The sequence below is a fragment of the Triturus cristatus genome, chromosome 8 (genome assembly GCF_964204655.1).
Source record: "Triturus cristatus chromosome 8, aTriCri1.1, whole genome shotgun sequence".
Classification (NCBI taxonomy): Eukaryota; Metazoa; Chordata; class Amphibia; order Caudata; family Salamandridae; genus Triturus; species Triturus cristatus.
In genome coordinates this window covers 772,323,498-772,350,269 of record NC_140591.1, presented here as the reverse complement: position 1 = coordinate 772,350,269, position 26,772 = coordinate 772,323,498, and the positions used below count along the sequence as shown (strand labels likewise).

The following is a 26,772-nucleotide window of genomic DNA, read 5'->3' as shown; positions in this document are numbered from 1 at the left end:
GTATAGTTTGGGACAGAACTAAATATGACATTTTTGGCCCATCGGAACAATTGAAGATTCCACACTTATTGAAAATTTCATTAAGTGACTTTAATTGCCTCTAGTACCTTTTCTGATGATTGGGACTTCGAGACTGTAATAACATGATGTCTGATCTAGAAATGTCTGCAGTATTCACGAATCATGAATATTTAGAGGGTTCATCAGACTATGAACAAATGTATTGTTATAACCACTATGGTCATCATTTTTTGTATAAAACTGCATCACCTAGAAATGTATTTATGTATAACCAATGGGTACATTGTCCTACACCTCCAAAGGGTAGCTCAAAAACCTTTGCAATGAAATTTCCATATTTTTCAGGGTTCAACTTATCAAATCCAGAATAGTTTTTTTTTAAGAATATGAACAAGATAGGAACGAAAAATATGTTAACAAATACGTATTAGATTTATTCTGCAGCCTTTATTGCCCAACTGTCTAGACAGGGTTTCGACTTTTGGAAAGACAACATTGAGACAAAATCTGTCTGGGGTACAAAAGATTGGCAAGTGCAGGGGGTAGAAGCTTTGTTTAGAGCCTGTATCATCCTTGAGCAAATTATGTTTTTGAATGACACTGTCCAACAAACGTCATGCCTTGGGTTAGCTAAGATCAAAGACATGAACACACCGACCATACCGATACCTGCAAGTAAAGCACTACACGGGGGGAGGTCAACGTACAAAATATTTTGCATCACAACAGATCAGATCCAGAATGGAAAAAATGGTTGCTCTAGCCCACAGACACAAACAACTGTCAAGATCGATTCCTGAATAAAACACAGGGTTTCACTATCAATAGACCAGACCCACGCTATGTTCAAAGACAGCATCCAAGGGTAGTAACAACATACAGTGTAGGGAAACTCTGCCTTGATTGGCTACAGAAAGCTACACTGCAGGATGTAAAACAACACTTATCTTTACTTAAAGAAGGCGCAGACCTTAGGGAATTCTTGCTAGGACCATGAAAACAGCATCAAAAACGTTTCATATATGCCGGTATCTACCCTGCTTATAATGAAATATGGAAGATTACCCAAGCAGAGACTGCAGAACGAATACGAGAAATTGATCATATTAATCTCTCTCTGTAGTAGACAATGGGTTAACGACTCTGTCGTCCAGGACATATTCTTTGGACAGCATTGTGTCTTCTGCCATAGACATCATGGAACAAGACTTGGTCATGCTGCAACATGGTCAGTCTCAATTACGTTCTATAATGCTATTAGGCTGGACGCTCCAAAACTTGCGTTCAAGCTATGTGCCTTGGTGTTTAATCAACACTACGTCACTGTTTTCAGAATTCAATCTCACTGATAAACAGATCAAACTGGCACAAAGGGGAGCAGACTATACTGTGCTGGGCATTGAAAAACTGACGAAATTACCATTCACGGTGGCAGAAAAAACAGCTACTGAGTGGATCATACATGGTAAGATTACTCTGCCTGTTACAACTTTCCATTTTCGGTATTGCCTAAAACATATACTAGCAGGCAAATATGAAAGGTTGGGTAAAGAATACATCAAGACATCTTGGGATTTACCTTACACAATAGATGTTGGAGTGGGGGGCGTGAAGTGTTTCTTAGCGGTACAAAATGTGAAAATGCACTAAGCGGTTCTCTCCTTTGTCAGGGTATTAATTTACACGGGGCCTGCGATGGTTTTATCCTGTCACCTGCAAGGCTCACCGGCTGCAGTGATTAATCCAATTTTTGGACTACTTTCAAATGGAAGTTACCTCATTTTGAATGATCACAGCTGCTGTGGCATGCTGCCAGGTATCACATATCTAGTAACGGTTACATCCAGGGTCACTTGCTGTATGCAAGTCTTGTTTCCACAAATACAGGCAGTCAGGGAGTCGCCTCTATGGCCTTCACTGAACATCTCTTCTATACGAATTGATACTCTAAGCAGAATGAAAACATTCTTTTACAACAAACTGTGCAACTGACCTCGGCCAAAGAAACCTATGATCTACAAGTCGCAAGGACTTCTGCCGAGATACATGACCTTTCGAATACAAGCTGCCCTATACATTTCTCAGCAATGTTAGAACGTATCTTAAGCATGTCTGATACAAGCGGTATTGTACATGTATTTAAGACCGTGTGTTCAGGACTGTTAGCACCTTTTCAAGCAGTCCTCTGAATAGTTCCCAACTTCGTGCACTCTGTGTTAGGTGGACTGCCACTACTTTTTGGACTTGTTGCAGGGATCCTATTTTTGCTCCTACTGCTCCGATATGGCAAGCCAAATCACCAATGTCACTCCAAGCACCATAGAGAGAGCTCTATTGGAGATAAGGTGTCGTGAGCGCATTGTCCACATTTTGGGTTTACCTCGTCTACGAGAATTAAATACCACATCGTTTCTGTCATTCAGACCAATCTGGCAAGATTGCATCTTACATGTTCTACGCTGCCTGCTTTGCGGTGAAGAATGCGTGCTAGACATCTGTCTAACACTCCCATCAGTCATGCCTACGGATATCGATACCCTGCTGGACCCGGTAACGGCCCATGCTGTGTGTTGTCCCCAGTGGCTACCAATCCTGATGATGGCTTTTATTGAGATCTCACAGACTCAAATTGCTACTGCTGAGGTACGAGAGGAAACAACAGGTACACAGGTAACATCCGATACGAACATCGCGTATGCGACCTATGCTGACGGCAATGCTTCTTATCTATGTGCAGTTAATCTTCTAAACGAGGTATTCCAACATTCACCTACAACGGTAGACGACTTTTTGTCTACAGGATTAGACGATTTCATGTTTTCTCCATTCTCATACATTGACTTTTGATTCAGCACACAGTGTACCAGGAAGACTCTGAATCTGGCTTTCTTTTTCTAAAACAAAGACTTAACTTGGAACTTTTTGCTATGATTACTTTTTTTTCTCTCTCCAAATTTGAATTTTTCTTTTTATGGCACAGTAATCTGCTTTTAGTAGAACTATTCATAGAGAACATAATTCTTTGATACACTTTCAGAGACAATATGTCACCTAGTCAATAACAATTGATTTCTGTATCTTGACATGAAATGGTTTCAGCTTTTTTCTTATGTATTTACTAGCCATTTCATAATGTGTATATATATGTGTGTTCATTCATTTAGCATTCAATGTAAATATATGCTTAGAATGAAACATTGCTTTAATATGTACAGCAACAATACATTTTTATGCATGGCAACAGTTTTTATGCAATTTACAATGTATTTTTAGACATGTTCTTAGCCATCCATATGTAGCTATATTTTAGATATTATTAGCATGTTTAGGATTTAGTAATGTCGTTCATACGAAAGTGGAGTGGGTGTTGTGTGTCGATTTAGATACCGTATATAGGTTTCCCGATTTATGTCCTTATATAGGCACAATTCGCATTGCCCATATTTAGGCATAGAAATCCTACCCTTCTTTAGGCATTATCCATGCTAACCAAATACATGCATGGCCACCTACATCCGTTCATCTACGTCACAACGAGTTCTTGGAAAACCAGACTCTTAAGCCTTTAGGACTTCTCCTTGCTTGGATATTGATTTCTCCAAGAACTCATTTATTATGCATGAACATCTATTCCTTAGGGGTTCATTTATAACGTTCTTCTGCCCGACCTTTACGTCAATAGTGGCATTCCTAAACACCTTCAAGGTATAAATATACCTTCACTTACCATGGCAAACCACAGTTCGGCTGCCTACTTGCACGACGCGGCTCACCACGGAAAGTTCGGAAGGAAGTCAAGTCCGCACCTGACGCACTGACCAGACGCTGTCATCATCCTCGCAGAGAATCCAGCTCCAGTGTTTCTGACTCCCCTTGCAGGGTGTTAGAGATCGAGACTTGGAAAGAGATTCCAATCTCACTCATTTTAAGATATGGAGCAGACTAGAACCTGGAGGGACTTTTGGAAATCTTGGCAACTATAGCTAAACTAGACTTAGACAAACAGCACCTACTTCTTACCTCGTACTACACTTAGGTTAGGTACACTGGGGTAGAACTAGCTAGAAGCATCAGATGAGTATTAACATTTTAGCCTGTGTTATTTATGTATGTATTTTTATGAATATCTGTCATAGCTATAAACCAGGCTATTGCAGTATTATTTTATCTTACTGCTAACGCTGTACATATAATACTTCGCATTCTGTCTTACGATTGTAGCAGTTCATATCTCTTGCACGAGAAATAAGACTGTTCAATAAACCCTTTTTATTGAAACGCCCGTCTATCTATTTCTGTGTAACTATGTAGAAACGAAGCATGCACGATTGACTGAGTGAAACTGTTGTCTATTGTTTCCACGATTCTGAGATTATTCCGATTCTAAGGGAAACAAAGTTGTCATGTCTATGCGGTTGTCAGAAACTAATTCCTTCTTGTTTATTCGAGAAGTTTCTAGTGACCTCTTGAGTTAGCTGGCACACACATATAATTAAGTGTAATGTACTCGATAGAGACATACTGACCTCAGTCCTATGTCAAAACTATAGTGTATATTATTCCAATGGGCAGAACCGATCAGGAATATAGGAACTACACTACAGAACGCGCTCAATGGCCCAAGAGGGCTGCAACTTCCTGCTGGAGAAGTGGCAAATGATCCCCCCGACATGCGGTAGTACTGAGGTGGCATGGTTGGAGGGGTAGACTCGAAGGGGAGGGAGTAGCCCCTTCGGATTATTTGTAGAACCCACCTGTCCGAGGTGATGGTGCACCAGTGGGGAAGGTGATGGCGAATCCTGACACCCACTGGCGTCTGGTGGACCTGAAACACTGGACTAGGAAGGTTTTGAGGCGGCAGGGGCGGTGGTGGACTGACCCCACCCGCTGTCCTCGGGACCCATCACGGTGGGTCTCAAGTTCGCGGATGCGCTGAGACTGCGGCTGTGCAGGCCTGCGGGTCTGAAAGCAACGCGCTTGGGCGCCTCGACCCTGACCTCGAAAGAAGCGAAAAGCGGACCCCGAGGGAGTACGCATGGTGGCGAGCCCCAAGGACTGGGCCGTAGCCCGAGAGTCCTTAAAGCGTTCCAGGGTGCTATCCGCCTGGTCACCAACCAAAAAGGCATGAGCCATCAAAGGGAATGTCCAACAAAGTGTTCTGGACATCCCCGGAGAAGCCAGTTGTTCTGAGCCAAGCATAACGGCGGAGCACCACCATTGAGTAGAGTGCCCTGCCAAGTGAATCGGCCGCGTCAAGTCCACAACGGATAGTGAATTGAGCAGCATCTCTCCCCTTGGTAATGGCCTGGGAGGCAACACCTGTGCCACCGTGTCCCAAACAGAATGTGAATAGCGGCCCAACAGGCACGCAGTGTTCACCGCCCGCAAACCAGAACTGGCAGAAGTGAAAATCTTTTTTTCAAACTGCTCCAGTTTCTTAGATTCCTTGTCCGTAGGGGCAGAAGGGAATGCGCTCGGCGAGGCAGAGGCCTGGACAACCAGACTCTGAGGCGTCGGGTGTTGCGTGAGAAAGCTGGGGTCACCTGGCGCTGGGCGATGGTGGCGCACCACACCCTTATCCACAGGCGCCCCTGTGTTGGGTTTGTTCCAGGTGCTCAACAGGACGTCAGGAAGTGCGCCGTTGAAAGGCAGTAGCGGCTCCGCGGAGAAGGACGCCGGTTGCAGTACCTCAGTCAGGAGATTAGTCTTGATAGGCACAGAAGGGAGCTCGAGGTTGAGAGCCTGAGCCGCCCTATGCAACACCCCAGAAAAAGTCCCAACCTCCTCTGTAGCCATGGACGAGGGGGACAGCGCAGCAGGGTGTGGAGAGAAATCCAGATCCACTGGACCCTCCATGTCGCCTTCCCATTCAGGCTCATCCTCGCATTGAGCTGCAAGAGGGTCTTCAGACCCCTCCCAGTACTCCCCTTCATCCACTGGTTGTTGAAGAGGCCGGTAAGGACGAACTCCCCACCAAGAAATGGAATCGGGGGGTAAGAGACCAATCCTGGTTCGGTGCCTGATCCAGCGGTGGCGCCGAGGCTGGAGCTGGCAGCGCCACAGGATATGGAGCTGGCGTAGCCGCGGCCAAATGCGGTGGGATGGGGGAAGAACCACCCAACGGGTCCGCAGGGCCTGAAAGCACTCCGGAGGGACCCGATGGGCTAAACAAACGGCTCATGGCCAACAGAAAGGCCTGTACCTCGTCCAAAGTCATGTGCGGACCTGGAAACGGCGGGTAGGCTGCAGGCAACAACAGAGGCTCCATCGGAGCCACGGGGGAGTGACCGCCCATCCCCTCCACCGCGTCCCGCGACTGGTGAGGGGTAGACAAAGAGCGACGTCGCTTCTTCGCCTTTTTATGGTGCCGTGACTTACCTGTCCCCAATTCCGACGAGCGATGGTGTCGGCTCTGCGACCGGTCCCTCGACCTCCCACGGGAGTGGGACCTCGATCAGCGTGGAACCGATTGCTGGACCTCCAACAACTTTCAGGAACGCTCCCACAAAGCTTTCGGCACTATGGCCCGACAATCAGGGCACTCCTCGGGGTCATGGGCGTGCCCCAAGCAGAAGAGACACACATCTTGCGGGTCCGCTACCGCCATGTTCCGACGGCAGGTCCTACAGGACTTAAACCCGGACATCCCTACTGCACCAAGAGTCGAGTACTCGACAAAACAAGAGAAAAAAGTTCTCAGAAACCAAGTTAAAACTTTTAACTAGGGGTACCGCTCTCTCTTGGATCTGCGTTGCTGGCGCGGGATAAGAAACAACTGATGTCAGCGCGCGTGGGCGCATCTAAGTAGCTCCGACAATGTCATCTCAGTGGCTACAATGCCAGCGACGTACGCGGTGCCGTACGATGACGCCTACCGACGCGCAGGGGTACTGCTGCCGAACACTTTCCAGATCCAGTCTGACGCCTGGGGATATTCTAAGGTAAGGAATCTATCACTAACGTGTCTCTTTATTATTCATTGAAGCACAAGTCTGAAAAAGAAACAATAAACAGCATTCTAAGTTCTACAATCCCTGCAAGAAAAGAGTTGCCAAGCCAGGATAAAGACTATATATGTTTAGCCATGCAGGTTGAGAAACTACTACTATCACTAATGAAACCCTTTCAAATAACAAATAATAGTGGGAAACCTACATTTGCCTCGATAAATGAAAAAGGCAATATTTGACCAAAACTTACGTTATGGCAAGTAAGGAGCTTCAGAAAAATAAAGAAGACAGTCAAACAGAAATCAACAGTGTTTTAAATCAAAACTCCAATTGGTTTTAACCTTCTTCATTCTACATTCATTGGAGTCGGATGAGGCATCTTATGTAGGGATAACAGCTAGAGTCAATCGTCCAGATGGGTACACCTGCATGAGGTGCTCAGGCAAACAGGAAAATGGCAACAAAGGGCCTAATTTTGATCTTGGCAGGACTGCGATGGAGCGGGCTTTTTTGGGGTATTCCCACCTGCATACCTTGCGGTCCGCTGCTCCAATCCACATCTTGGCTGGATATGAGGGAGAAGACCACCGCAATCCCGCCAACCCTACTAGGCCTTTGCTCCCGCCCCTACAGCGGGATGGGCTGCCACAGGCAGCAGTTCGACTCCATTCACGATTCCTGCCCGCCAGATTTGGATCTGGGTTGTTTACAAGGGAATTCTGGCAGAAATCTCTCCAACTTCTGTTCGGCAGAAAGGTAAGAAAAGGGGTGGATAGTCACCTTTTCTGGGGATAAAAGATGTGGTTTCCTCATCTCTGCCATGGTCCTGGTGCTCCCTGTCCTGCTGCACCTTGAGTTTTATTTAGCTTGAACTCGACATGAAGATATTAGTGTTACATGAGCACCAGTTGCAATACAGATGGACCCAATAATTTTCTTAAAGGTGATTCAAAGGTAAGGAATCTGTCGCTAGATGTCTCTATCAGATGGACAAGTTACTTACCTTCAGTAACGCCTTTTTCCGGGCCCTGGTTTTCCAAACACTTCATACTTTGGGAGGATGGTCAAAAGCTGTCAACTGCCACCACCCAATCTCCATGCAAGAAGGCATAGAGTTGATAGGTTTGGGTGGAGAACCCATCCCTGCTACTGCGACAGAAAAACCCCCTGAAGAGGCAGCCTGATCGGAGGATCGATGCTCATCTGCAGGAGCTCGGGATACCAAACATCTCCGTGCCCAGTCTGGAGCCACAAAGATGCCTTGGGCCCTGTCATTCCTGACCTTCTAAAGAAGTCTGGGCAGTAGTGGTATGGGTGGAAAGGCGTACAGGAAGCCTAAGCTCCGCTCAAGACGAAAAGTGTCTCTGAGTGAGAGTCACCTTGGAAACTTCAGTGCTCAAAACTGGTGACATCATACGTTCTCGGCCGAGGCGAACAGAACTAACCAAGGCCTTGCACCATCTCCGGATGGAGACGATATTTGTGATCTGCTACGTACTCACAGCTGAGTTTTTATGCCCTAGAGTTCAGAGAACCTGACATGTGTTGAACCACCTGGGATATGCCCTATTGTTCCAGCTATGTCTAGAGATGCAGAACCTCTTGATAAAGGGTTCACGGTACCACCCGCCCTCTTTGTTGCAGTACCACATGGCGGTGGTGTTGTCCGTAAACACTTGCACTAGCCTTCCCTTAATGGAGGGTAGAAACGATTTCAATGCCAAATGGATCGCTTGGAGCTCCAACAGGTTGATGTGGAGTCCGAATTACGTCAGAGATCAGAGTACACTGATCTCCAACTCTCCCAAATGGCCGCCCCATCCAAGGAGTGATGCATCTGTCACTACTGTGAGATCTAGTTGAAGAAGGGCGAGGGGTCTGCCTCTGACCCAATCGCAGTTTGTTAGCCACCAATGCAGGTCTCATGCAGTTACCTCCGAGATCTGGACCATTTCGGAGAGATTTCCCTGATGCTGCATCCACTGGAACTTCAGGTCCCACTGCAGAACATGCATATGCCATTTGGCATGTGTCACTAGCAGGATGCAGGAGGCCATGAGGCTCAGCAGACTCAAAGTCATTCTCACAGAAATCCAGGATAGTGGCTGAAACATCAGTATCATAATCTGAATATCCTGGATTTTGTTTGGAGTAATTCATTTAGCATCTCTCATCTCAAGAGACATATTAACATATGTATATGTATGATGGTTTCATCAAAAGAAGAGGGTAACAGAGGCTAGACACAGTTCATATGGTATTTCATACTTTTATTTTCAGGTAAAATATTACAGAGCTCTTTTTATTCTTTGATACATCTTTATTATACTCTATTGTGATAGCCGATTACATAACACAAAGTAACCTATAGGATCATCTGTTCCAGGCATCCCTCCTTGCAGTACCCTCCCTAATTCCCTTCCCCTCAACTGGCTACTCTGATTCTCTGTGATACTCAGTCGGAGTCGGAGCTGCCAGAAGGTGGGCCTCTTGAGGAACATATTGGGCGAAAAACTAGCCTTGACACCAAGCTAGTGTCCCAGATGTCATCCCACTTTGGTAATAGATTACTCACTGATTGGTTTGTGATGACTGAGGGTATACCTATTTATTTCTTAGAGGAACGCTACAAAGAAATAATTAAGTCCAAGCCTTAGAGAATGGAGTACTGTACACTGCTCTGAGTTATCCAGTTACAAAACAGTGTAGATAGGGAGACCGAGGTTAAAGATGAAGTGTGAGTCTGGTTGGGTCTGGTCTGTGCAACTGCCACAATGGTCCTGGCTGGGATAGGTGCAAACACAAACATATGGGCTAAAACATCGTACCAAGAGTCTTGTTTTAGCATTTTCTGGAAGGTTAGATTATGCAGTAAGCAAACAGGAATAGTGAGGCTACTCAAATTCCCTGCATCTTCTGAAGGAGAACACATGATGCATTTTGGCCAAATCACAGTGAGCACTAAGTTATTGCTTCAAAGTTATTGCAGCCGATGTAAACAAGTTGACTGTTCTTGATGAGGGGTTGATTGAGAGACGATGGGTCACAAGTCTTAGGGTGGGTATTTTATGATACTGGAGACTGCCTAGTGGCACCTACTAGAAAGACATTCTCATAGTTACATGGAGCAGGAGTAAGTAGTGAGTTGAACAGAATAGTTGACTGGTCACTATGACTGTGTCAGTAGTGGATCTTCAATGGGAGGAAAAATGTATATATTCTTCACTACTTTTGCATCTTACCAATGGACATTATTAAGCCAATCAATCTTTAAACCCAGTTAAAACAAAGTTTTGTATTCAAGAACTGGCAAGTTTTATGTGAATAATCAGTTGGACAACCACCCTTCCTCTCTTTGTGGGTTGGGGCAGAGAAGAATAGGGGTGAGACTCTGTGTATTGGAGCACCACATTTCTCTGCCCATCTTGCTTACTGGGCTGCTGATGAGTAATCCTATTATACAGAGCCAATTTGATCAGCATCTTTCTGTATGGGAATCACCTCATCAGTAGAATTTGAATGTTGTTTCTACTTTGTTGGCGTATGTCAGTTTGTGTTCATATATTCACATCATTTTGTTCTTGACTTTGGAGATAGTCCTCTACGTATCAATTACCCTAACATGCTGAGTTGGTGAATGCAAAACTCTTTCAGTTCCAGAAGCTAATATGTTTTCTTTCCTGGACAATGTGTCTTAAGTATTAATCTGTCTAACATTACTCTTTAGATGCAATCTCTGCATTTGCCTCACACCTTTTATTGCATGCCTAGATGGCTCTTTACAGAACATTCTGGCCCTATCCCAATGAGTCATGAATAACATAATAGTTCAAGGAGCTCCAACTCATTTCCCATAGTATATCCAAATAAACAATCGTCAATAAAAGGCATTCCTGAATGTTCCTTAGTTTGAGGATGTCTGCTGGAGTTCTGAGACTTTTTATGACATCATAGTTGGATGTCCCCATAACACATAAGGCATTTTGTCTCCACACAATACATGTCCTATATCTTTACCTGCACTTGGTCCCCGTTGAACACGCCATCAATTATGAGGTAGGTCCAGAAAATCGGCCATTCACATTCTATGTTTTCAAACAATTTGAGTTCAGCAGGATCATAGTGCAGCCTCCTTGGGTCCTAAAATGAACAAACTGGCTTTTAGAAATTGAAAAATGTAAAGTGTTTCAAAACTCATAAGGCATCTGAAGAATGAAGGTAGTATATATACATTTTCAGGGCTTTGCACCAAGCATTACAACTGAGAACAAGTTATTAAAGAGAACCAGGGGAAAAATTGATAATTGTTGAAAATTCAGTCTTCGCTACAGAAATGCAGGTCTACATTTTATACTGCACACTACACATTATGTGAACTCTTAGCACTGGTTTGTTCGGATAACTAAATTATACAGAAAACAAAATATTTACTGAAATTCTGTACAACCTCTCTTGGTGTCTTGTAGCCATCTCGGAGGAAACGACAACAACCGTAGCGCCCCTGCAGAATGATATAAAATAAATAAATACCAGTGTTGTCTGACACTGAGGACAGCCACCAAATTACACTAATACAACCCTTCTAAATGTCTCACAGCCACGGAAGAGAAAAATCAGCAAAAACACATCATGACTTGAACATTAGCTGTGGCTTTATGTCTGCGTCTTCACAAGCACATGCTGTTACCATTGTTTCTCCTGTAACTTTGGCCAAATATTCCCCGTTTCCATATGTTTATCTCAAATTTATGGCAATCAGTCATGCGCTTGACTATTCCTTTAGTAAAATTCCTACTACATTCCTTCTCTAAAAAGAAAAACCAAAACCTACAAACACCATGGCAAGACTTATAAATATGGGGAACTCCCACATCTATGTCCACAATACTTCCAGCGATACCAAAGGGGATGATGGATGGAGTGCTTGAGCAAATCAAACACTCAACCCTAGTCAACTGATCTGGGTTTAATCCATCATCTTTCTTTAGCTCACTTCACCACCCCAGTTCAGACATGGCCATATGCAAATCAGTCTGACCCTGTGCCTCATGAGAACAGTCCAGCCCGAACTGCCCGTGCTCTCCATGCCACTGGAATCAAGCTATCAACCGATCCTAGGATGCTTGTTTCCAGTCCAGGGAGGACCTGGCTAGGCAGTTCGGGCTGGACTGTTCCCATGAGGCACAGGGTCAAGACTGATTTGCATATGGCTGGGTTTAAACTGGAATGGCATGGTGAGCAAAGAAATGATGGATTTAGGTTCAGATCTCTGTACTGGGGTGAATGTATGACATTGTTCTGCATTCTGTCCACCAACTGTTGTTTTTGCATTTGTCACCCCGAGTGGGACGGGTATGCCCAGACGTGGGTCCTGTCCTCTCCATGCCACTGGAATCAAGCTATCCTGGCTGAAGAGGGGTGAACCCTCGAAACCGGTCCTAGGATGCTTGTTTCTAGTCCAGGGAGGACCTGGCTTGGCTTTCGGGCTGGACTGTTCCCATGAGGCACAGGGTCAAGACTGATTTGCAAATGGCTGGGTTTAAACTGGAATGGCATGGTGAGCAAAAAAACGATGGATTTAGGCCCAGATCTCTGTACTGGGGTGAATGTATGACATTGTTCTGCATTCTGTCCATCAACTGTTGTTTTTGCAAACAATACTTCCAGGACTCACGTAGGTCTTTCAAGAACAGTACTTTGCAAACAAGTTCATTGAATTCCTCAACAGAAAATGCAGTGTTCACGTTCTTCTCTTTCTCAAAGCCATTTAACAAAAAACAAAGATTCCCTGGTGCTCATGGAAAAACTATGTTGTAATTGTTAAATCAAAGAAACAGGACAAAGGCCTGGAAATTCAGCAATTTCTCTGAGGCTTTTCAACTTAGAAAGCCAAAGGGAAATCCCACTGAGCACTGTCAAACAAGGTGGAAGTTCAAAACTTTCAAAATGAAATCACATATTCTTTTGACCACCAAATAGCTCTAGTCAACTATCAATCACTGGTACAATCTCTTCCCAAAAAATATCCAGTCTCCATTTTCAAACGATTTTCATCAGCACTGTCAATTACTGTAGGGAGAAAGTGGATAAAATTAGGACTGACACTGAGATTAATAAATGTTCCACCTGCTCGCTATCTATTCCAGACACTCACTTGTTTGTTCAGAATTCCAGCTGAGGGGCATAAAAACTATTTTTGAGATGCCTACATTGTTAAAACTATTTTACACCAACATGGAATGCTGCACTTAGAATCCAGTGAAATTCTTTGTCAATGTTTGTATCCTCTCTTAAATCAAGCCTTGTAACGCCCCTGTTCCAAAAAGTAGTTTTTGTTGCTTCAGGACTGCAGAATCTGAGACCAAGATCCCTGTGTCTCGGCAAATGAATCGAAAAATTACAGCAAACCAACAACAGACTTGTATCATCACCTTGATGGTCCCTATGAATCAGGTTTTAGACTGAAGTGCAGTTTGTAGATAGCTAAGCTCAACGTTTTGGAAAAAGTCCTTCATATTGTAAGTGATGGGAAAGTCAGACAGTCTTTGATCTGGTTGATGACAGGACCTTACCTTACATCTTATCTGACAGAATATGTTGTTGTGGAAAGGTGCAGGAGGGGAGTTTCCAATTCTATTAGCAACAGATACCAAATTTTGGTGGGCAATTCTTCAAGGGCATTTGTGTTTCCCTCTCACAAGAAGCCTTGCAAGTCTCAGTCAAGTCTCCTATGCTCCAAAACATCGAAGTGCAACTACAGGCAGGGAGATAACCCACCCTCACCCCCAAAGCTTCATGAGGAGAGTTGGGCTTACTGAGCAGGTTACGAAGTACTGGAATATTTCAAGAGTGCTGCTGAAGGACTTCTTGTAAAACTGCTATTTGATAAGGAAAACAGTGATGTAAATTCAACATTGTGGGGTGAGGGATCTGGCTTGGTGGTACTTTGCAATTTCTGACACTTCTTAAGCTCTTATTACAGGACCCCAGGATTCAAGGGTTTGCAGCAACCTGGTACAGGCACAATAGAGCACCGATGTACCCTCTAAACCTGCTACAACAACATGACAGCCAAACATTTTACACCTCCAAAATACATCTAGGCATTCACGCAATGATATCGCTATGGTGCAGCCACACGCTGGATGTGTTGCAATTCACACCCTATTATCCACTGCACAGCATTTACAAATATGGCTAAAGCCATGGTGGCTTCTAAAGGAGCCATGTTTCCCTTTTAAATAGTGATACTTCAAAGACGCATACTTATAAGTGCTTCAATTAGGGTTGTGACCCCCCCCCCCCATATATGACATTCAAAACAGCACAAAATATTTTGAAAATGAAGTCAAAAGTAAATATACAGTCCATCCTAAAATGTACCACATGCCTTACTGATTTCTGATATTATAATCCCACTGAGTGCTGGATTCACCACATCAGCAAAGTATGTCTTCATTTGCTGAATGCGGCTTCTATGCAATTGCCCCACTCAGCTCCTGTCACTAATACTGACCCTAATTTCTAATACTTTGCCCAGCAAGCTCCTCAGGACAGCAGGGTGAGCATGCTTCTCATCAGGAATGATAAAAGGATTTTTGGCACTCCAGGCATAAATAATTTTGCAGTGGAAGCGCTTCCTGCCACTACTAATTAGGACATGCTTTGGCTCTTTTATTTGGTCTCGCTTAGGCAGCGCATACGCTGTTTTTTCAAGACATGCTCTCTTCAGAATTTGAATATGGCCTGGGAGGACCGCACATAAATCGTAAATCCGGTATTTATAAAGCGCAAACTACTCACTCTTACAGGTCTCAAGGCACTGGGGGCCATCGTGGAAAGTAAGTGAGCTGTTGCCCACAGTCACATGGGGCTGAGCTGATCTGCTGCCAGAGCCGGGGATCGAACCGGGAGCCCTGTGCTCTGAAGTCAGCTGCCCTGGCTGCTGCATCACACCTCTCCACAACACCGCACAACATCTGTCTGTCCTCAGGAAATGCCAGTTTTTTTTGGTAGATACGCTTAGTAGTCTCTTTTTTTGGACTCTCCCATGAGAACTGCCCCTGTTACATGTGGTACTCGTTAGGCTATGCAGTGAGCTTCAAGAGCAATCTTTTTTTTTGTTGGCCTGCCTCTGGTTGTTAAGTGCTCTGTTTACTAAGCTTGGGCAGCTTTATTTGCCTTGCCTTCATGTAATCTCCCTGTGCCGTCCCCCCCACCACATAACCCCTCGCACAACACTGCCTGCCCGCCCCACCATCCCTCTGATATTGTTGCTTTTTTTTTGTTCAATATCAATTATTATTCTTATACTTTAATCTCCCTGTGCCCTCTCTTCCCACCCCCTCATCATTCCCACAATACTACTTGCCACCTCCACCACCCCGCCAAGATCGCTGTGATCGATGTTTTTTTTTCATTTAAATTAGTACATTTATATAGTGGGGGCAAGGGGTAAATAAGTGATTTGCCTAAATTCCCAAGATGTTGAGCCAACGCTAAGACTCGAACACGGATCCCCAGCTCCCAAATCCGAAGCTCTAACCTCTGCGCCACATACTCTCACTCTCAGATCCATGTTGGAGCCTCCTTCCTTGACACAGCAGTGCCAGCAAATCACCTCAAAGATGCTGCTGTTATGTCAGGGAGCTTGTGCGGCCGCGCGCCTATTATTAGCAACGTGCCCTATATTTACACTCCACATAATGCCACACTATTTCACACAATTTCACAAAATGCCACACCACACACTTTAACGCCACACAATTACATACCACATAACATAATTACACTCTACTCCATACCACATAATTACACTCCACATAAATCTACTCCATGCCACACAGCAACACTCCACATAAATATATTCCACACCATGCACTTGATTCCACTCAATGCCATATAATTCCAAACAACACGATTCCGTTCTATCCCACAAAGTTCTAATACACAATACATTATTCCACTACGCACCACAAACATCCAATCCACACCACACAATTCCCCACCACGCCACATAATTCCACTCAATAAATACCACTTCACAACACACAATACAACTACACATAAATCCACTACACTTAATAGCACATAATTACTATCCACATCATTTCGATTCACTTGCACGCACTGATCCAGCATTTCTCATACCAGTTCACTTCATGTCTTTCAGCACTGTTTCTTTACCATAACCATAACTTTTCAAAAAATACAAACCGCAAACAGACACTCTCCTCCTCTTCTTTGGGTGTTTTCTGCGTACACAAGTGCAGCCTCTTTATGCATCTATAAACTTCTCCCCCCTTAATTCTCTCTTTTTCACACACTCTTTCTACTGCTTTATCTAGAGTTCATTCACCACTTCATACACAAACTACCTATCACTCTCAATCTTACTTTCTATTTTATACAGCTGTCAACCCTATTTATTGGAAAAAAGGTTGTAAGGAGCACACCAATTTGTAGGCAGTACTGGAAGTAATATTTTGACCTGTAAAGGTGAAAAAGTTTCAATAAGGGTGCTGAGGTACTACATCCGTTGTCACCACGGATGTGAGATTAATGAGAGAAGAGGAAATTGGGGAAATCCACTTGGTACCTCGCACTGTTCACTGAGTGGGAAGAAATCCCTAGGTACACATTACCACAGAACAATTTTTAAATGGTTAATTCTTAATTGCAAGCAAAATTGTTGTTAACTTTCAATCAATTTTCGCAACAAGTGAAAAACAGAAAGATTTAATCATCACGTAAATCTTGTTCATTTCACAATATGTTAAGCAGTACGTGAATGCATCATATTCAAGTTACAGAAGTGTCCAATAAGTTGAAAATTCTAATATAATGGAGAAAAAATCAAGATGTTTTTGTCTTCATTGATGTTGAAGCCCAATGCATTTCGGGATTTGTAGAATCCCTTCGTCAGGGGAAGTCTAAAACATAAGCAGAAAACAAGACATATGTCTAGACAATGAACTTTTAGGATTCAAACAGAATTCAAACTGATGCCTAAACGGTGGAGACACAAGGGTGTGTAACCTTAGTGTTGGTTACCAATGTTAAACATTCGTGTGTACATGTTCCCAAAAGGTGAAATTATTCAGCAAGTATAGTTGAGAAAGAAACCCGTGTGTAAAGAACCCTGGTAGAGAGGGAGACAGCGGAGTACTGTGAAAGAAGCTGATATCTCTGGTAAAAAACGTGAGAGAATCTGAACGTGCAAGATTACCGCCAGTGCTGTAAATAAAAATGAACGGAAAGGCGCTCACCTCAATATGACAAAAATGAAAAACAATGAAAAAATAATGAAGAAACGTTCAGCCAGTGGTTTACTGGGAGAAAACTCTTCGAGTTCTGCAGAGTGGGAAGAAAATGAAGCAACGATGAAATGGGTTGAGGGTGGAGATTTACTGCACTGTCGATAATGTGCGTTGGAGAGTAAACTGTTACCTGAAGTCTCGGCGAGACTGGTGAAGCTGAGTATCCGTGTAGAGCTCGTTGGATGAGACGTTACGCGACAACAGGTGTTGGCGAAGAAATACCTCTAAAGGTAAACGGGGGATCTGCAAACATGGAAAAAATTAGCCTGCTGGACAATAGAATGCCAGGCGGTGGTTCGTAGAGAGAACAGGGTAGTGAACTCTGGTGTACCTGGAAGCCGCAAGTTGACGAAGCGTTCTGTCGTTAGAAGGAAAAACCGGAACTCGTCTCAGGGAAAACGCAGTGATGCGTGAAAGGATGACGGCAGGGTTAAGTGGACGTGGGGAAATGGAGATAGAAATGAGACTGGGGGTGAACCAAAACGGCAGGACTAACGATAATAAGAAGCGTACTAGGAAAATTCCAACCAATAATCAATGAGCTCGGGGGTGAAGAATGCAGAAAGCGTCTGAGAATCAGACGGAATGTCAATGCAAATGATCCTGAGAACGTGGCACTGCTAGCAGTGAATGATGGAATAAGAATGCTGAGTGTGGAAAACAATAAAGTTTTGTGGAGAGAAAAAGAGTGTTCAGTAAAAAGGAACCAGGAGAACCATAAGATACCTGAATGCAGAAGGGGTCTGTTAGTTGCATGTGGTGAATGCATGATTGAGACTAGTGTGAGCATAATAAAAGTGGTATAAACAAATTCCATATGTACTATATACACAGGAACACTGTTACAAAAGGCAATCATTAGATGATAGTCAAGATGATGGTTGAGTACAAAAAAATGCATGTGTGCAACTGTACAGAGAGAACAATAACACTGGAGGCAGTACATAGTTGAACGATGAATACATGATAAATGCCGGAATGAGAGTGTAAGTTCAGTGTTATTAGATAGATTACACAAGGAAAAAACATGATAGTGGTGTCTACATTGTTTGTCTCAGAGGGGAACAAAACCTTAGAGGTAACAGTTCATTGTTTTCTTGGTTGGAATTTTCCTAATATGCTTCTTATTATCGTTAATCCTGCCGTTTTGGTTCACCCCCAGTCTCCTTTCTATCTCCATTTCCCCACGTCCACTTAACCCTGCTGTCATCCTTTCACGCATCACTGCGTTTTCCCTGAGACGAGTTCCGGTTTTTCCTTCTAACGACAGAACGCTTCGTCAACTTGCGGCTTCCAGGTACACCAGAGTTCACTACCCTGTTCTCTCTACGAACCACCGCCTGGCATTCTATTGTCCAGCAGGCTAATTTTTTCCATGTTTGCAGATCCCCCGTTTACCTTTAGAGGTATTTCTTCGCCAACACCTGTTATCGCGTAACGTCTCATCCAACGAGCTTTACACGGATACTCAGCTTCACCAGTCTTGCCGAGACTTCAGGTAACAGTTTACTCTCCAACGCACATTAGGGACAGTGCAGTCAATCTCCACCCTCAACCCATTTCATCGTTGCTTCATTTTCTTCCCACTCTGCAGAACTCGAAGAGTTTTCTCCGAGTAAACCACTGGCTGAACGTTTCTTCATTATTTTTTCATTGTTTTTCATTTTTGTCATATTGAGGTGAGCGCCTTTCCATTCATTTTTATTTACAGCACTGGCGGTAATCTTGCACGTTCAGATTCTCTCACATTTTTTACCAGAGATATCAGCTTCTTTCACAGTACTCCGCTGTCTTCCTCTCTACCAGAGTTCTTTACACACAGGTTTCTTTCTCAACTATACTTGCTGAATAATTTCACCTTTTGGGAACATGTGCACACGAATGTTTAACATTGGTAACCAACACTAAGGTTACACACCCTTGTGTCTCCACCGTTTAGGCATCAGTTTGAATTCTGTTTGAATCCTAAAAGTTCATTGTCTAGACATATGTCTTGTTTTCTGCTTATGTTTTAGACTGCCCCTGACGAAGGGATTCTACAAATCCCAAAATGCATTGGGCTTCAACACCAATGAAGACAAAAACATCTTGATTTTTTCTCCATTATATTAGAATTTTCAACTTATTGGACACTTCTGTAACTTGAATATGATGCATTCACGTACTGCTTAACATATTGTGAAATGAACAATATTTACGGGATGATTAAATCTTTCTGTTTTTCACTTGTTGCTAAAATTGATTGAAAGTTACCAACACATTTATTTTGCTTGCAATTAAGAATTAACCATTTAAAAATTGTTCTGTGATAATGTGTACCTAGGGATTTCTTCCCACTCAGTGAACAGTGCGAGGTACCAAGTGGGTTTCCCCACTTTCCTCTTCACCCCTATTTATTGACCATACCACATATCTCCATTAAAAAAATACACTACACACCACACAATTCCACATCTAACAATTCCAATTCAAACCACATAATTCCACTACAAACAACATACATCCACTACAAAAAAACATAAATAAAAAACAATATAATTTACAACGCAAATAGCTCTAACTTTCACAAATGCGACACCGATTGCATTGCAAATGCTTGTTGTAATTTGATGCCACTTAGGCCCCAACTATGAGACGAGCCGAGTACAACTCCTGCAAGGATTTCGCTCCGCTCAATCATGAGTGGGGCATTGCCCCACACCTGGATATACTGAGTGTGGGAACAATGAATAATTTGGCCAGTAAATTTGCTTTGGCAATCAAGCTTTGTAAAATGGAATCCAGAAAGAGTTTTTCTTGCCCCCACGCGACCATCAGCAATGGAACTGGAGAGGCATGTAATGCGCTCCACTGCCAGACTTCAGTCACACTTGCCCACCCTTGCCACTATCCTCCTTCCCTCCCCAGTCCAACAGCCCTTGTTCACATTAAGCACTTGCTCAGGGCATATGTTATAAGTGAGAAAAGGGAACATTGTGCAGAATTCCACCCGGTGAAACGAGGCACCGCATAGTTAGTCCCTATTCCACAGGGATAATACCACATACTGGCAGGATGTCATAGTACTGTACTGTTTTTACGAGTGAGGATTTACCACCCTGGCAATACCATACAGCTCATAACTGGGGCCTTAGTGGTGGCACCTTAGGGCCACTGCTTTAGCTCCACTTATCAAGGCGCAGGTACTTTTTCTTATGTCCGGCACAAAGGTTTGTCACTCTGTCACATTTCTGTTTACAAGGATAAGAACATTATTTACATTAAATTATTTAGCTATACTTTTGTTTTATACAAGTTTTAACATGCTTTACCAATCAGATAAGATTTCACATTAGTTTACTAGAACCATGCTATCACCTATTTCACTATGAATCAGTAATTAGGCTCTTACTTGTAGTTTTGTGATGATCTCATTTTTGGTCACATTAACCAAATTCATGTCCTCAACTGCAAATGCCGGGTATGAAATAACGGAAAGAAGTCCTGCATCAATCTCTTTGGAGGTGGAAGCCCTCGGCAACATGGAGTAGAGAATTGACTTTTAAAAACAAACCACAAATATTAGTTCAAAGAGAAACCACACACAAAATCTACAAAACAACATGAAGGTGGTCAGTGCCAGAGGCAAAAAGAATGAAGTAAAAGCAAATTTTTTGACTTTTAAAAAAGTATATACAAATAGCTAGTAAAGGACCATATGCTATTCAATATTTGGTTTTACAAATCTCCTGTACACCGAGATTATATGAGGCTGTAAGTACACGCTGCCTGTAATCATCTGGACAAAGCAGATGAGTCAAAGTATATCAACACATTACAATTGCTCTGATCCTGATACAAATAAAATACTTGATAAGTTTATATGTTTTCTTATGTTCCACTTTAATTAATTTTCTGCTTGCAGCCATTAAACAAGTAGATATAACTGAATGATGATTCAAAGCACAGAGCACAATATTACCTCTCTATAAGTGGTTTTCCAAACTTTTCTGATATCGATACTCACAGATAGATTACTGATAGAAAAAGTAAATGGAAGCACGGTACTGGTAACAGATTTCAACTTTTACTATGAAAAATTAAATGTAAGGTCTTTGCACACAAGGAGCCATACAGTTTTGTTAGTAGACTTTATAAATAAAATCAACATATTCAGAAAGCAGTTTCATATCTCTCCCAATGGCATACAGTATATTTCCTTTTTAGCTATCCTACAAAGGAAAGCCTCTATCAAGGGACAGCTTGGTACTACCTAACTCCCCCCATGGCCTTTTTTCCCTATAAAGGTTTAATGTTCAACTATACAAAACGTTTCTTTTGCATCTGCTTAAGAAATCCAACAACTTTAAGAGAGTTGCTTTAGCTGTTACTGCATCAGTAAGAAGAGTAAAAAAGTAGTTCAAAATACACCTCCTAAAAGCAAGTGCTGTAAACGCTTCCCAGTCCCCTGAAGCCCCTTTGGCTGTGTGGTCATTTTGCACCTTCTTTACCTGGCAGTGTTCCACTTCATCAGGAAGGACATGAATAACTGACTTGGGTCCGCCATGAGCTCCAAAGAGATCCAGCTCATCGATAGCTTCAAGGGCTGCCTAAAAAAATACAATTTGGTTGAAAGATTTTGTTAGAAAAAGCATCTTTTAGTGAAACCTTAACAAAATCACCACAATGTTAAGAACTAAGGGGCATATGTATCAACATCACCATTTGCGATTCTCAAATAGCGATTTTTAAAGAATCGCTATTTGAGAATTGCAAAACGGGATGTATTTAAAAAATTGCAAACTTTTTGCGATTTCTTAAAATTCCTTAATTGCGCTTAGCAAATTGCGAAATCGCAATTAAGGAATACCTGCCCATTCATTTCTATGGGCCAGGAGACCCATAGGAATGAATGGGAAGTAATTCTCAAATAGCGAATTCGCAATTTGCTAATCGCTATTTGAGAATAATTTCAAAGGTGCAAGGGTGTCATGATGACACCCTGATGCACCCCTGAAATGAGCATGTGTGTGCATATGGCGCACATACATGCCCTAAGGGCATGTATGAGCGCCACGTGGCACCTTGCAAAATTCAAAAAAGTGCATTTTGAAAGGAAATCGCAAATTACCACCAACTGGAAGTTGGTGGTAATTTGCGATTTCTTAAGGATAATTCGCACAACTTGGGTGCTTTTTACATATCATTTAAGAAATCGCAATTTGCGATTTCCTAAATGCTTACGCAAAATTAAGAAATCGCTAAATTAGCAATTCCTTAATTTTGCGATGGGATTTGGCTCATACATCCCGATTACCGATTTTTTAATCGCAAACGCTGTTATTTTGCGAATCGCAGCGTTTGCGATTAAAAAATCGTTTGATACATATGCCCCTAAATGCACTGCAGTATAGTGAAGAGCGGTGTGTCCAGGTTCTTTGAAAAATGCTTGTCCACAAATATTCTAAAATAGAAATGTATTTAACCAAAGCATATGAAGCTACTGCATAATGAGCGTTATTACCCACCCCTGCAGTAATTAAAGGCCATTATTGCCCCACTAGCTGGGGAAATAACGCTATTATCACTATACCCCCAATCCCTCTGTCCCTGGGAGTGAATACAGTTCACTGTGTGCTAGGGGGGAGAAGGCTTCATTGTACAACCACAGCTGAATAGTTCTAGCCTGCCTTTGAAAGAAGTAATTCCTCTTCCACACTGTGCCGGCTCCTCCCCATACTTTACTAATGGGGAATATAAGCCCAAATTCCCACAAAAAAAATAATATATATATATATATATATATATATATTATCTACTGGCAGTCGCCAGTAGATAGTTATAGTTAGGCCCGAGTTCCCATAGGAAATCTTAAAATTCTATTTTGAATAACTTTGGCGCCGGTTGACTTATCTTCGTGAAATTTTCAAAACTAATGGGGCGCTCCGCTCAGCTCCTACCCTGAAAGTCTCGGGGTGATTCGTCAAGCGGGGGCTGAGGAAAAAGGGGGGTCCCAAAACGCGTTTTCCCCATGCATTTTCCCATAGGACCTTTAGTCGAAGGTACAGCCCGAACGGCTGAACAGAATTGCTTGAAATTTGGCAAAGAGGTAGTCCTCAGGTCAGGCATGTGCCTTTTGCATATATGGTGTCAATCTGTTCAGTAGTTCCTGAGAAAATCAAAAGTAAAATCACATATATATCTGGGCGGAGCCTAACCACACATCTCACCGTGAGATCTGATTGGCTGTCAGCACTTCATCCAAGAAGTGTTGGCAGCCATCTTGGGACCAATATACATGATAGCACCTCATTAAAAAGCATTGCAGTTATTAGAAGGTTTCAAGACTGTAGTTACATTATAAATCATTTGTTGATGGTACCATACTCATTTTAGGAATTGTGGTGTGTCCTATGGTGATTTTACCATGTGAAAAAGCCTTCTGCTGTGATATCATAAATCATGTTTGAGAGAAAACTATTTTCTCATGCTTTTCCCACAGAGGTTTGGAAGGTGATCTATAAGCTAAACTGAGAGCATATTTTCTGTAAATTCACATTATCTTTCTCAGTCATGTGAGAATGAAGTCTGACATTCTCAGTAAAACATGTACTTCCAACAAGGGCAGAGACTGTCAGTTGATTCCTTTGTGTTCTACTGCAGCTTCCCAGAGTGTTCTAAAGAACAACTAGAGCGCTAACAGTCCTACTTATGACAAACGTATGGCCCACCTGAAGCCATCTTGGTTGGAATAAAGTGGTAACTCTTAAAACATTTAATTAAAAAAGGAACAAAACGAGGGGGTTCATTTTGCCATAGAAAGTATCATTAGTGCTGCAGAAAGAAAAATTAGGGCACATTTTGAGTGACTTCTCAAATCCTCTTCTATTTCATTAAAAAATTCTGACATGCAGACTGAAACATGCACTTTCAATACCAGCAGCAGACTTCCCTGGTGAGCAGTAGCTTTACTACAGTGATCTAATAAGCAACTAGAGTGCTAACATTCTGAATTTATGGCAAATGTGTGACACATCTGAATGCCTTCTTGATGGAATCAAAGTAAAAAAATGAAAGTATTTCCTACTGAGGAGACTGTAGTAAATGAGGAAATTAGGAAACATCATAACAAATAAGTCTCCCAAAATGGCCACCAGAGACCAAAGAGCCCAAATGTAGCCCAAATATCACCCAGATGTAGCCCAAGTATAGCCCAATGACAGAATGTCCCAGAGTGTTCTAACGAACAACTAGAGCGCTAACAGTCTTACTTATGACAAAAGTATGGCACACCTGAAGCCATCTTGATTGGAATTAACTGGTAACACTTAAAACATTTAATTTAAAAAGGAACACAATGAGGGGGTTTATTTTGCCATAGAAATTATGATTAGTGCTGAAGAAAGAAAAATTAGGGCACATTTTGAGTGACTTCTCAAATCCTCTTCTATTTCATTAAAAAATTTCTGATATGCAGACTGAAACATGCACTTTTAATACCAGCAGCAGACTTCCGTGGTGAGCAGTAGCTTTACTACAGTGATCTAATGAGCAACTAGAGTGCTAACATTCAGAATTTATGGCAAATGTGTGACATATCTGAATACCTTCTTGATGGAATCAAAGTAAAAAACTGAAAGCATTTCCTGCTGAGGAGACTGCAGTAAATGAGGAAATTAGGAAACTTCATAACAAATAAATCTCCCAAGATGGCCACCAGAGACAAAAGAGCCCAAATGCAGCACAAATATCACCCAGATGTAGCCCACATGTAGCCCAATGACAGAAGTGTGCAAAACACTTATTTTTTGTGTATTTCAGTTTTATATAGTGCAGACTTGTCAGGTATTGGAGTGCTTTACATGAGCATTGGTTACATCACACAAGATCAAATTCATTTTGGTTGTAGACATGCGGAGATTAAATGATTTGACCAGAATCACAGAATGTTGAGCTGAAGCAGAAACTCCAACCTGGTTCCCCAGTTGCAAAGTCTGCAGCTCTGGAAGTAACACCACATCCTCTCCCCTAGGTGCAACATTTAATCAAGTGGTCAACTGGATAAAAAAACATAAAGATTACAAATAATTTAAAAGTTCTTTGTCGCTATTTGAAAACTCAGAAAATATGTCCTCATTTTAGTTTTTTAGAGCACTAACCATAATTTTGATGCAAATAAGACCCTCTCATATATGTAATTTCTAAAGGAAATACTTTAGGTATTACAGCTTTGATTACATCAAGATGAAGTCAGGCGTTCCACACTTTTGTAATAAATATAGAATGTTAGCAATCTAGTTGTTCATTGGGATAATGTTGAGAGGCAGAGACCAGGGGCACGGACTCTGAAAATTGAAGGCAGGTAGGAGAGTGCAGATGCAACAATTTGACCACACTGGGCAGGCAGGAAGGGCAGTGGCAGCACAACAGACTATGGAGGGCAGTGGAAAGGGGGGCAGGGGCAACAAACCACCAATACAGGACTGGCAAGAGAGGCTGTGGCAATATAATAGACCATTGTGGGCAGAAGGAAGAGGCAGTGGTAGTACAACCATACATGCCAACAGACCCGTTTCTGCCAGGAAACGTCCAATGTTTTTAATCTCAAATGGTCTTTATTTGATCTGTCGCCTTTCTACAATCTCCTCTTTTTCAATGTAACTCAAAGGGGAAAATCAATACCCCAGTTTTTTTTCAAAATCTCCCTCTTACCAAGTTCAAAATGTTCGCAAGTATCGTACATTGGATCATGGTAGGCAGGAGGAATTGGGATAGGGACATGGACTCGGATAACAGAGAACAGGAGGGACATGGAGAGGTGCACCAAAATTACCCTACAGGGCAGGCATCAGGATTTGCAGCAGCACAATACACCACACAGCGCATGCGGGACGGGCGTGCAGCACAACAATCCATAGAAAGCAATAGGGAGGGGACAGGACCATGCACATGGACAACAGAGAACAGAGGGGAAAGAGGCAATGGTAGCTAGCTGACCATAATGGACAGACAGGAGAGAAAGCTGCAGCATAACAGACCATAAAGGGCAAGAGGGACGGATCAGGGGCATTACAATGGAACAGACAAGCCAGGAGGGAGGGAATAGGTGTCTGCACATGGAAACAGAGGGCTGGGGGCAAGGGGGCAGGGCAGGAGCAGCAAGATGACCATGGAGGTCAGGCAGGTTGGGCACTAGAAACAAGACACACCATGGAGAGCAACAATGAGACTATGATGGCATACACACAGACCATGGAGGGAAGGTGGGAGGGGGTCAGGGGCAGCTAGCTGACCACACAGGGAAGGTGGGAGGGGCCATGGCAGCACAGAAGACCATGCATGGCAAGCGGGAGGGTTAGTGGCAGCACAATGGCTATGATGGGCAAGAAGTAGGGTGCAGGGGCATGCATAAAAGACCATGGAGGATAGAAGGGAGGGTCAGGACCTGGGCACAGACAAGAGAGTTCAGGGGAAGGGGCCTCACAACAGACCGCACGGGGCAG

At 42.9% G+C, this 26,772-nt stretch overlaps 1 protein-coding gene across 2 annotated transcripts in view; it reads right to left on the bottom strand.

The window, feature by feature from the left end:
- The window catches only part of PHKA2 (phosphorylase kinase regulatory subunit alpha 2), a 687,190-nt gene that overhangs the window by 477,639 nt on the left and 182,779 nt on the right, over nt 1-26,772 (bottom strand). For both annotated transcript variants that reach the window (XM_085622210.1, XM_085622209.1), the window contains exons 8-11: nt 21,781-21,879; nt 20,682-20,828; nt 11,419-11,472; nt 10,989-11,111 (exon numbers count right to left, since the gene is read on the bottom strand). In XM_085622210.1, coding sequence (XP_085478336.1) covers nt 10,989-11,111; nt 11,419-11,472; nt 20,682-20,828; nt 21,781-21,879 — 423 coding nt within the window. The remainder of the gene's footprint in view (nt 1-10,988; nt 11,112-11,418; nt 11,473-20,681; nt 20,829-21,780; nt 21,880-26,772) is intronic.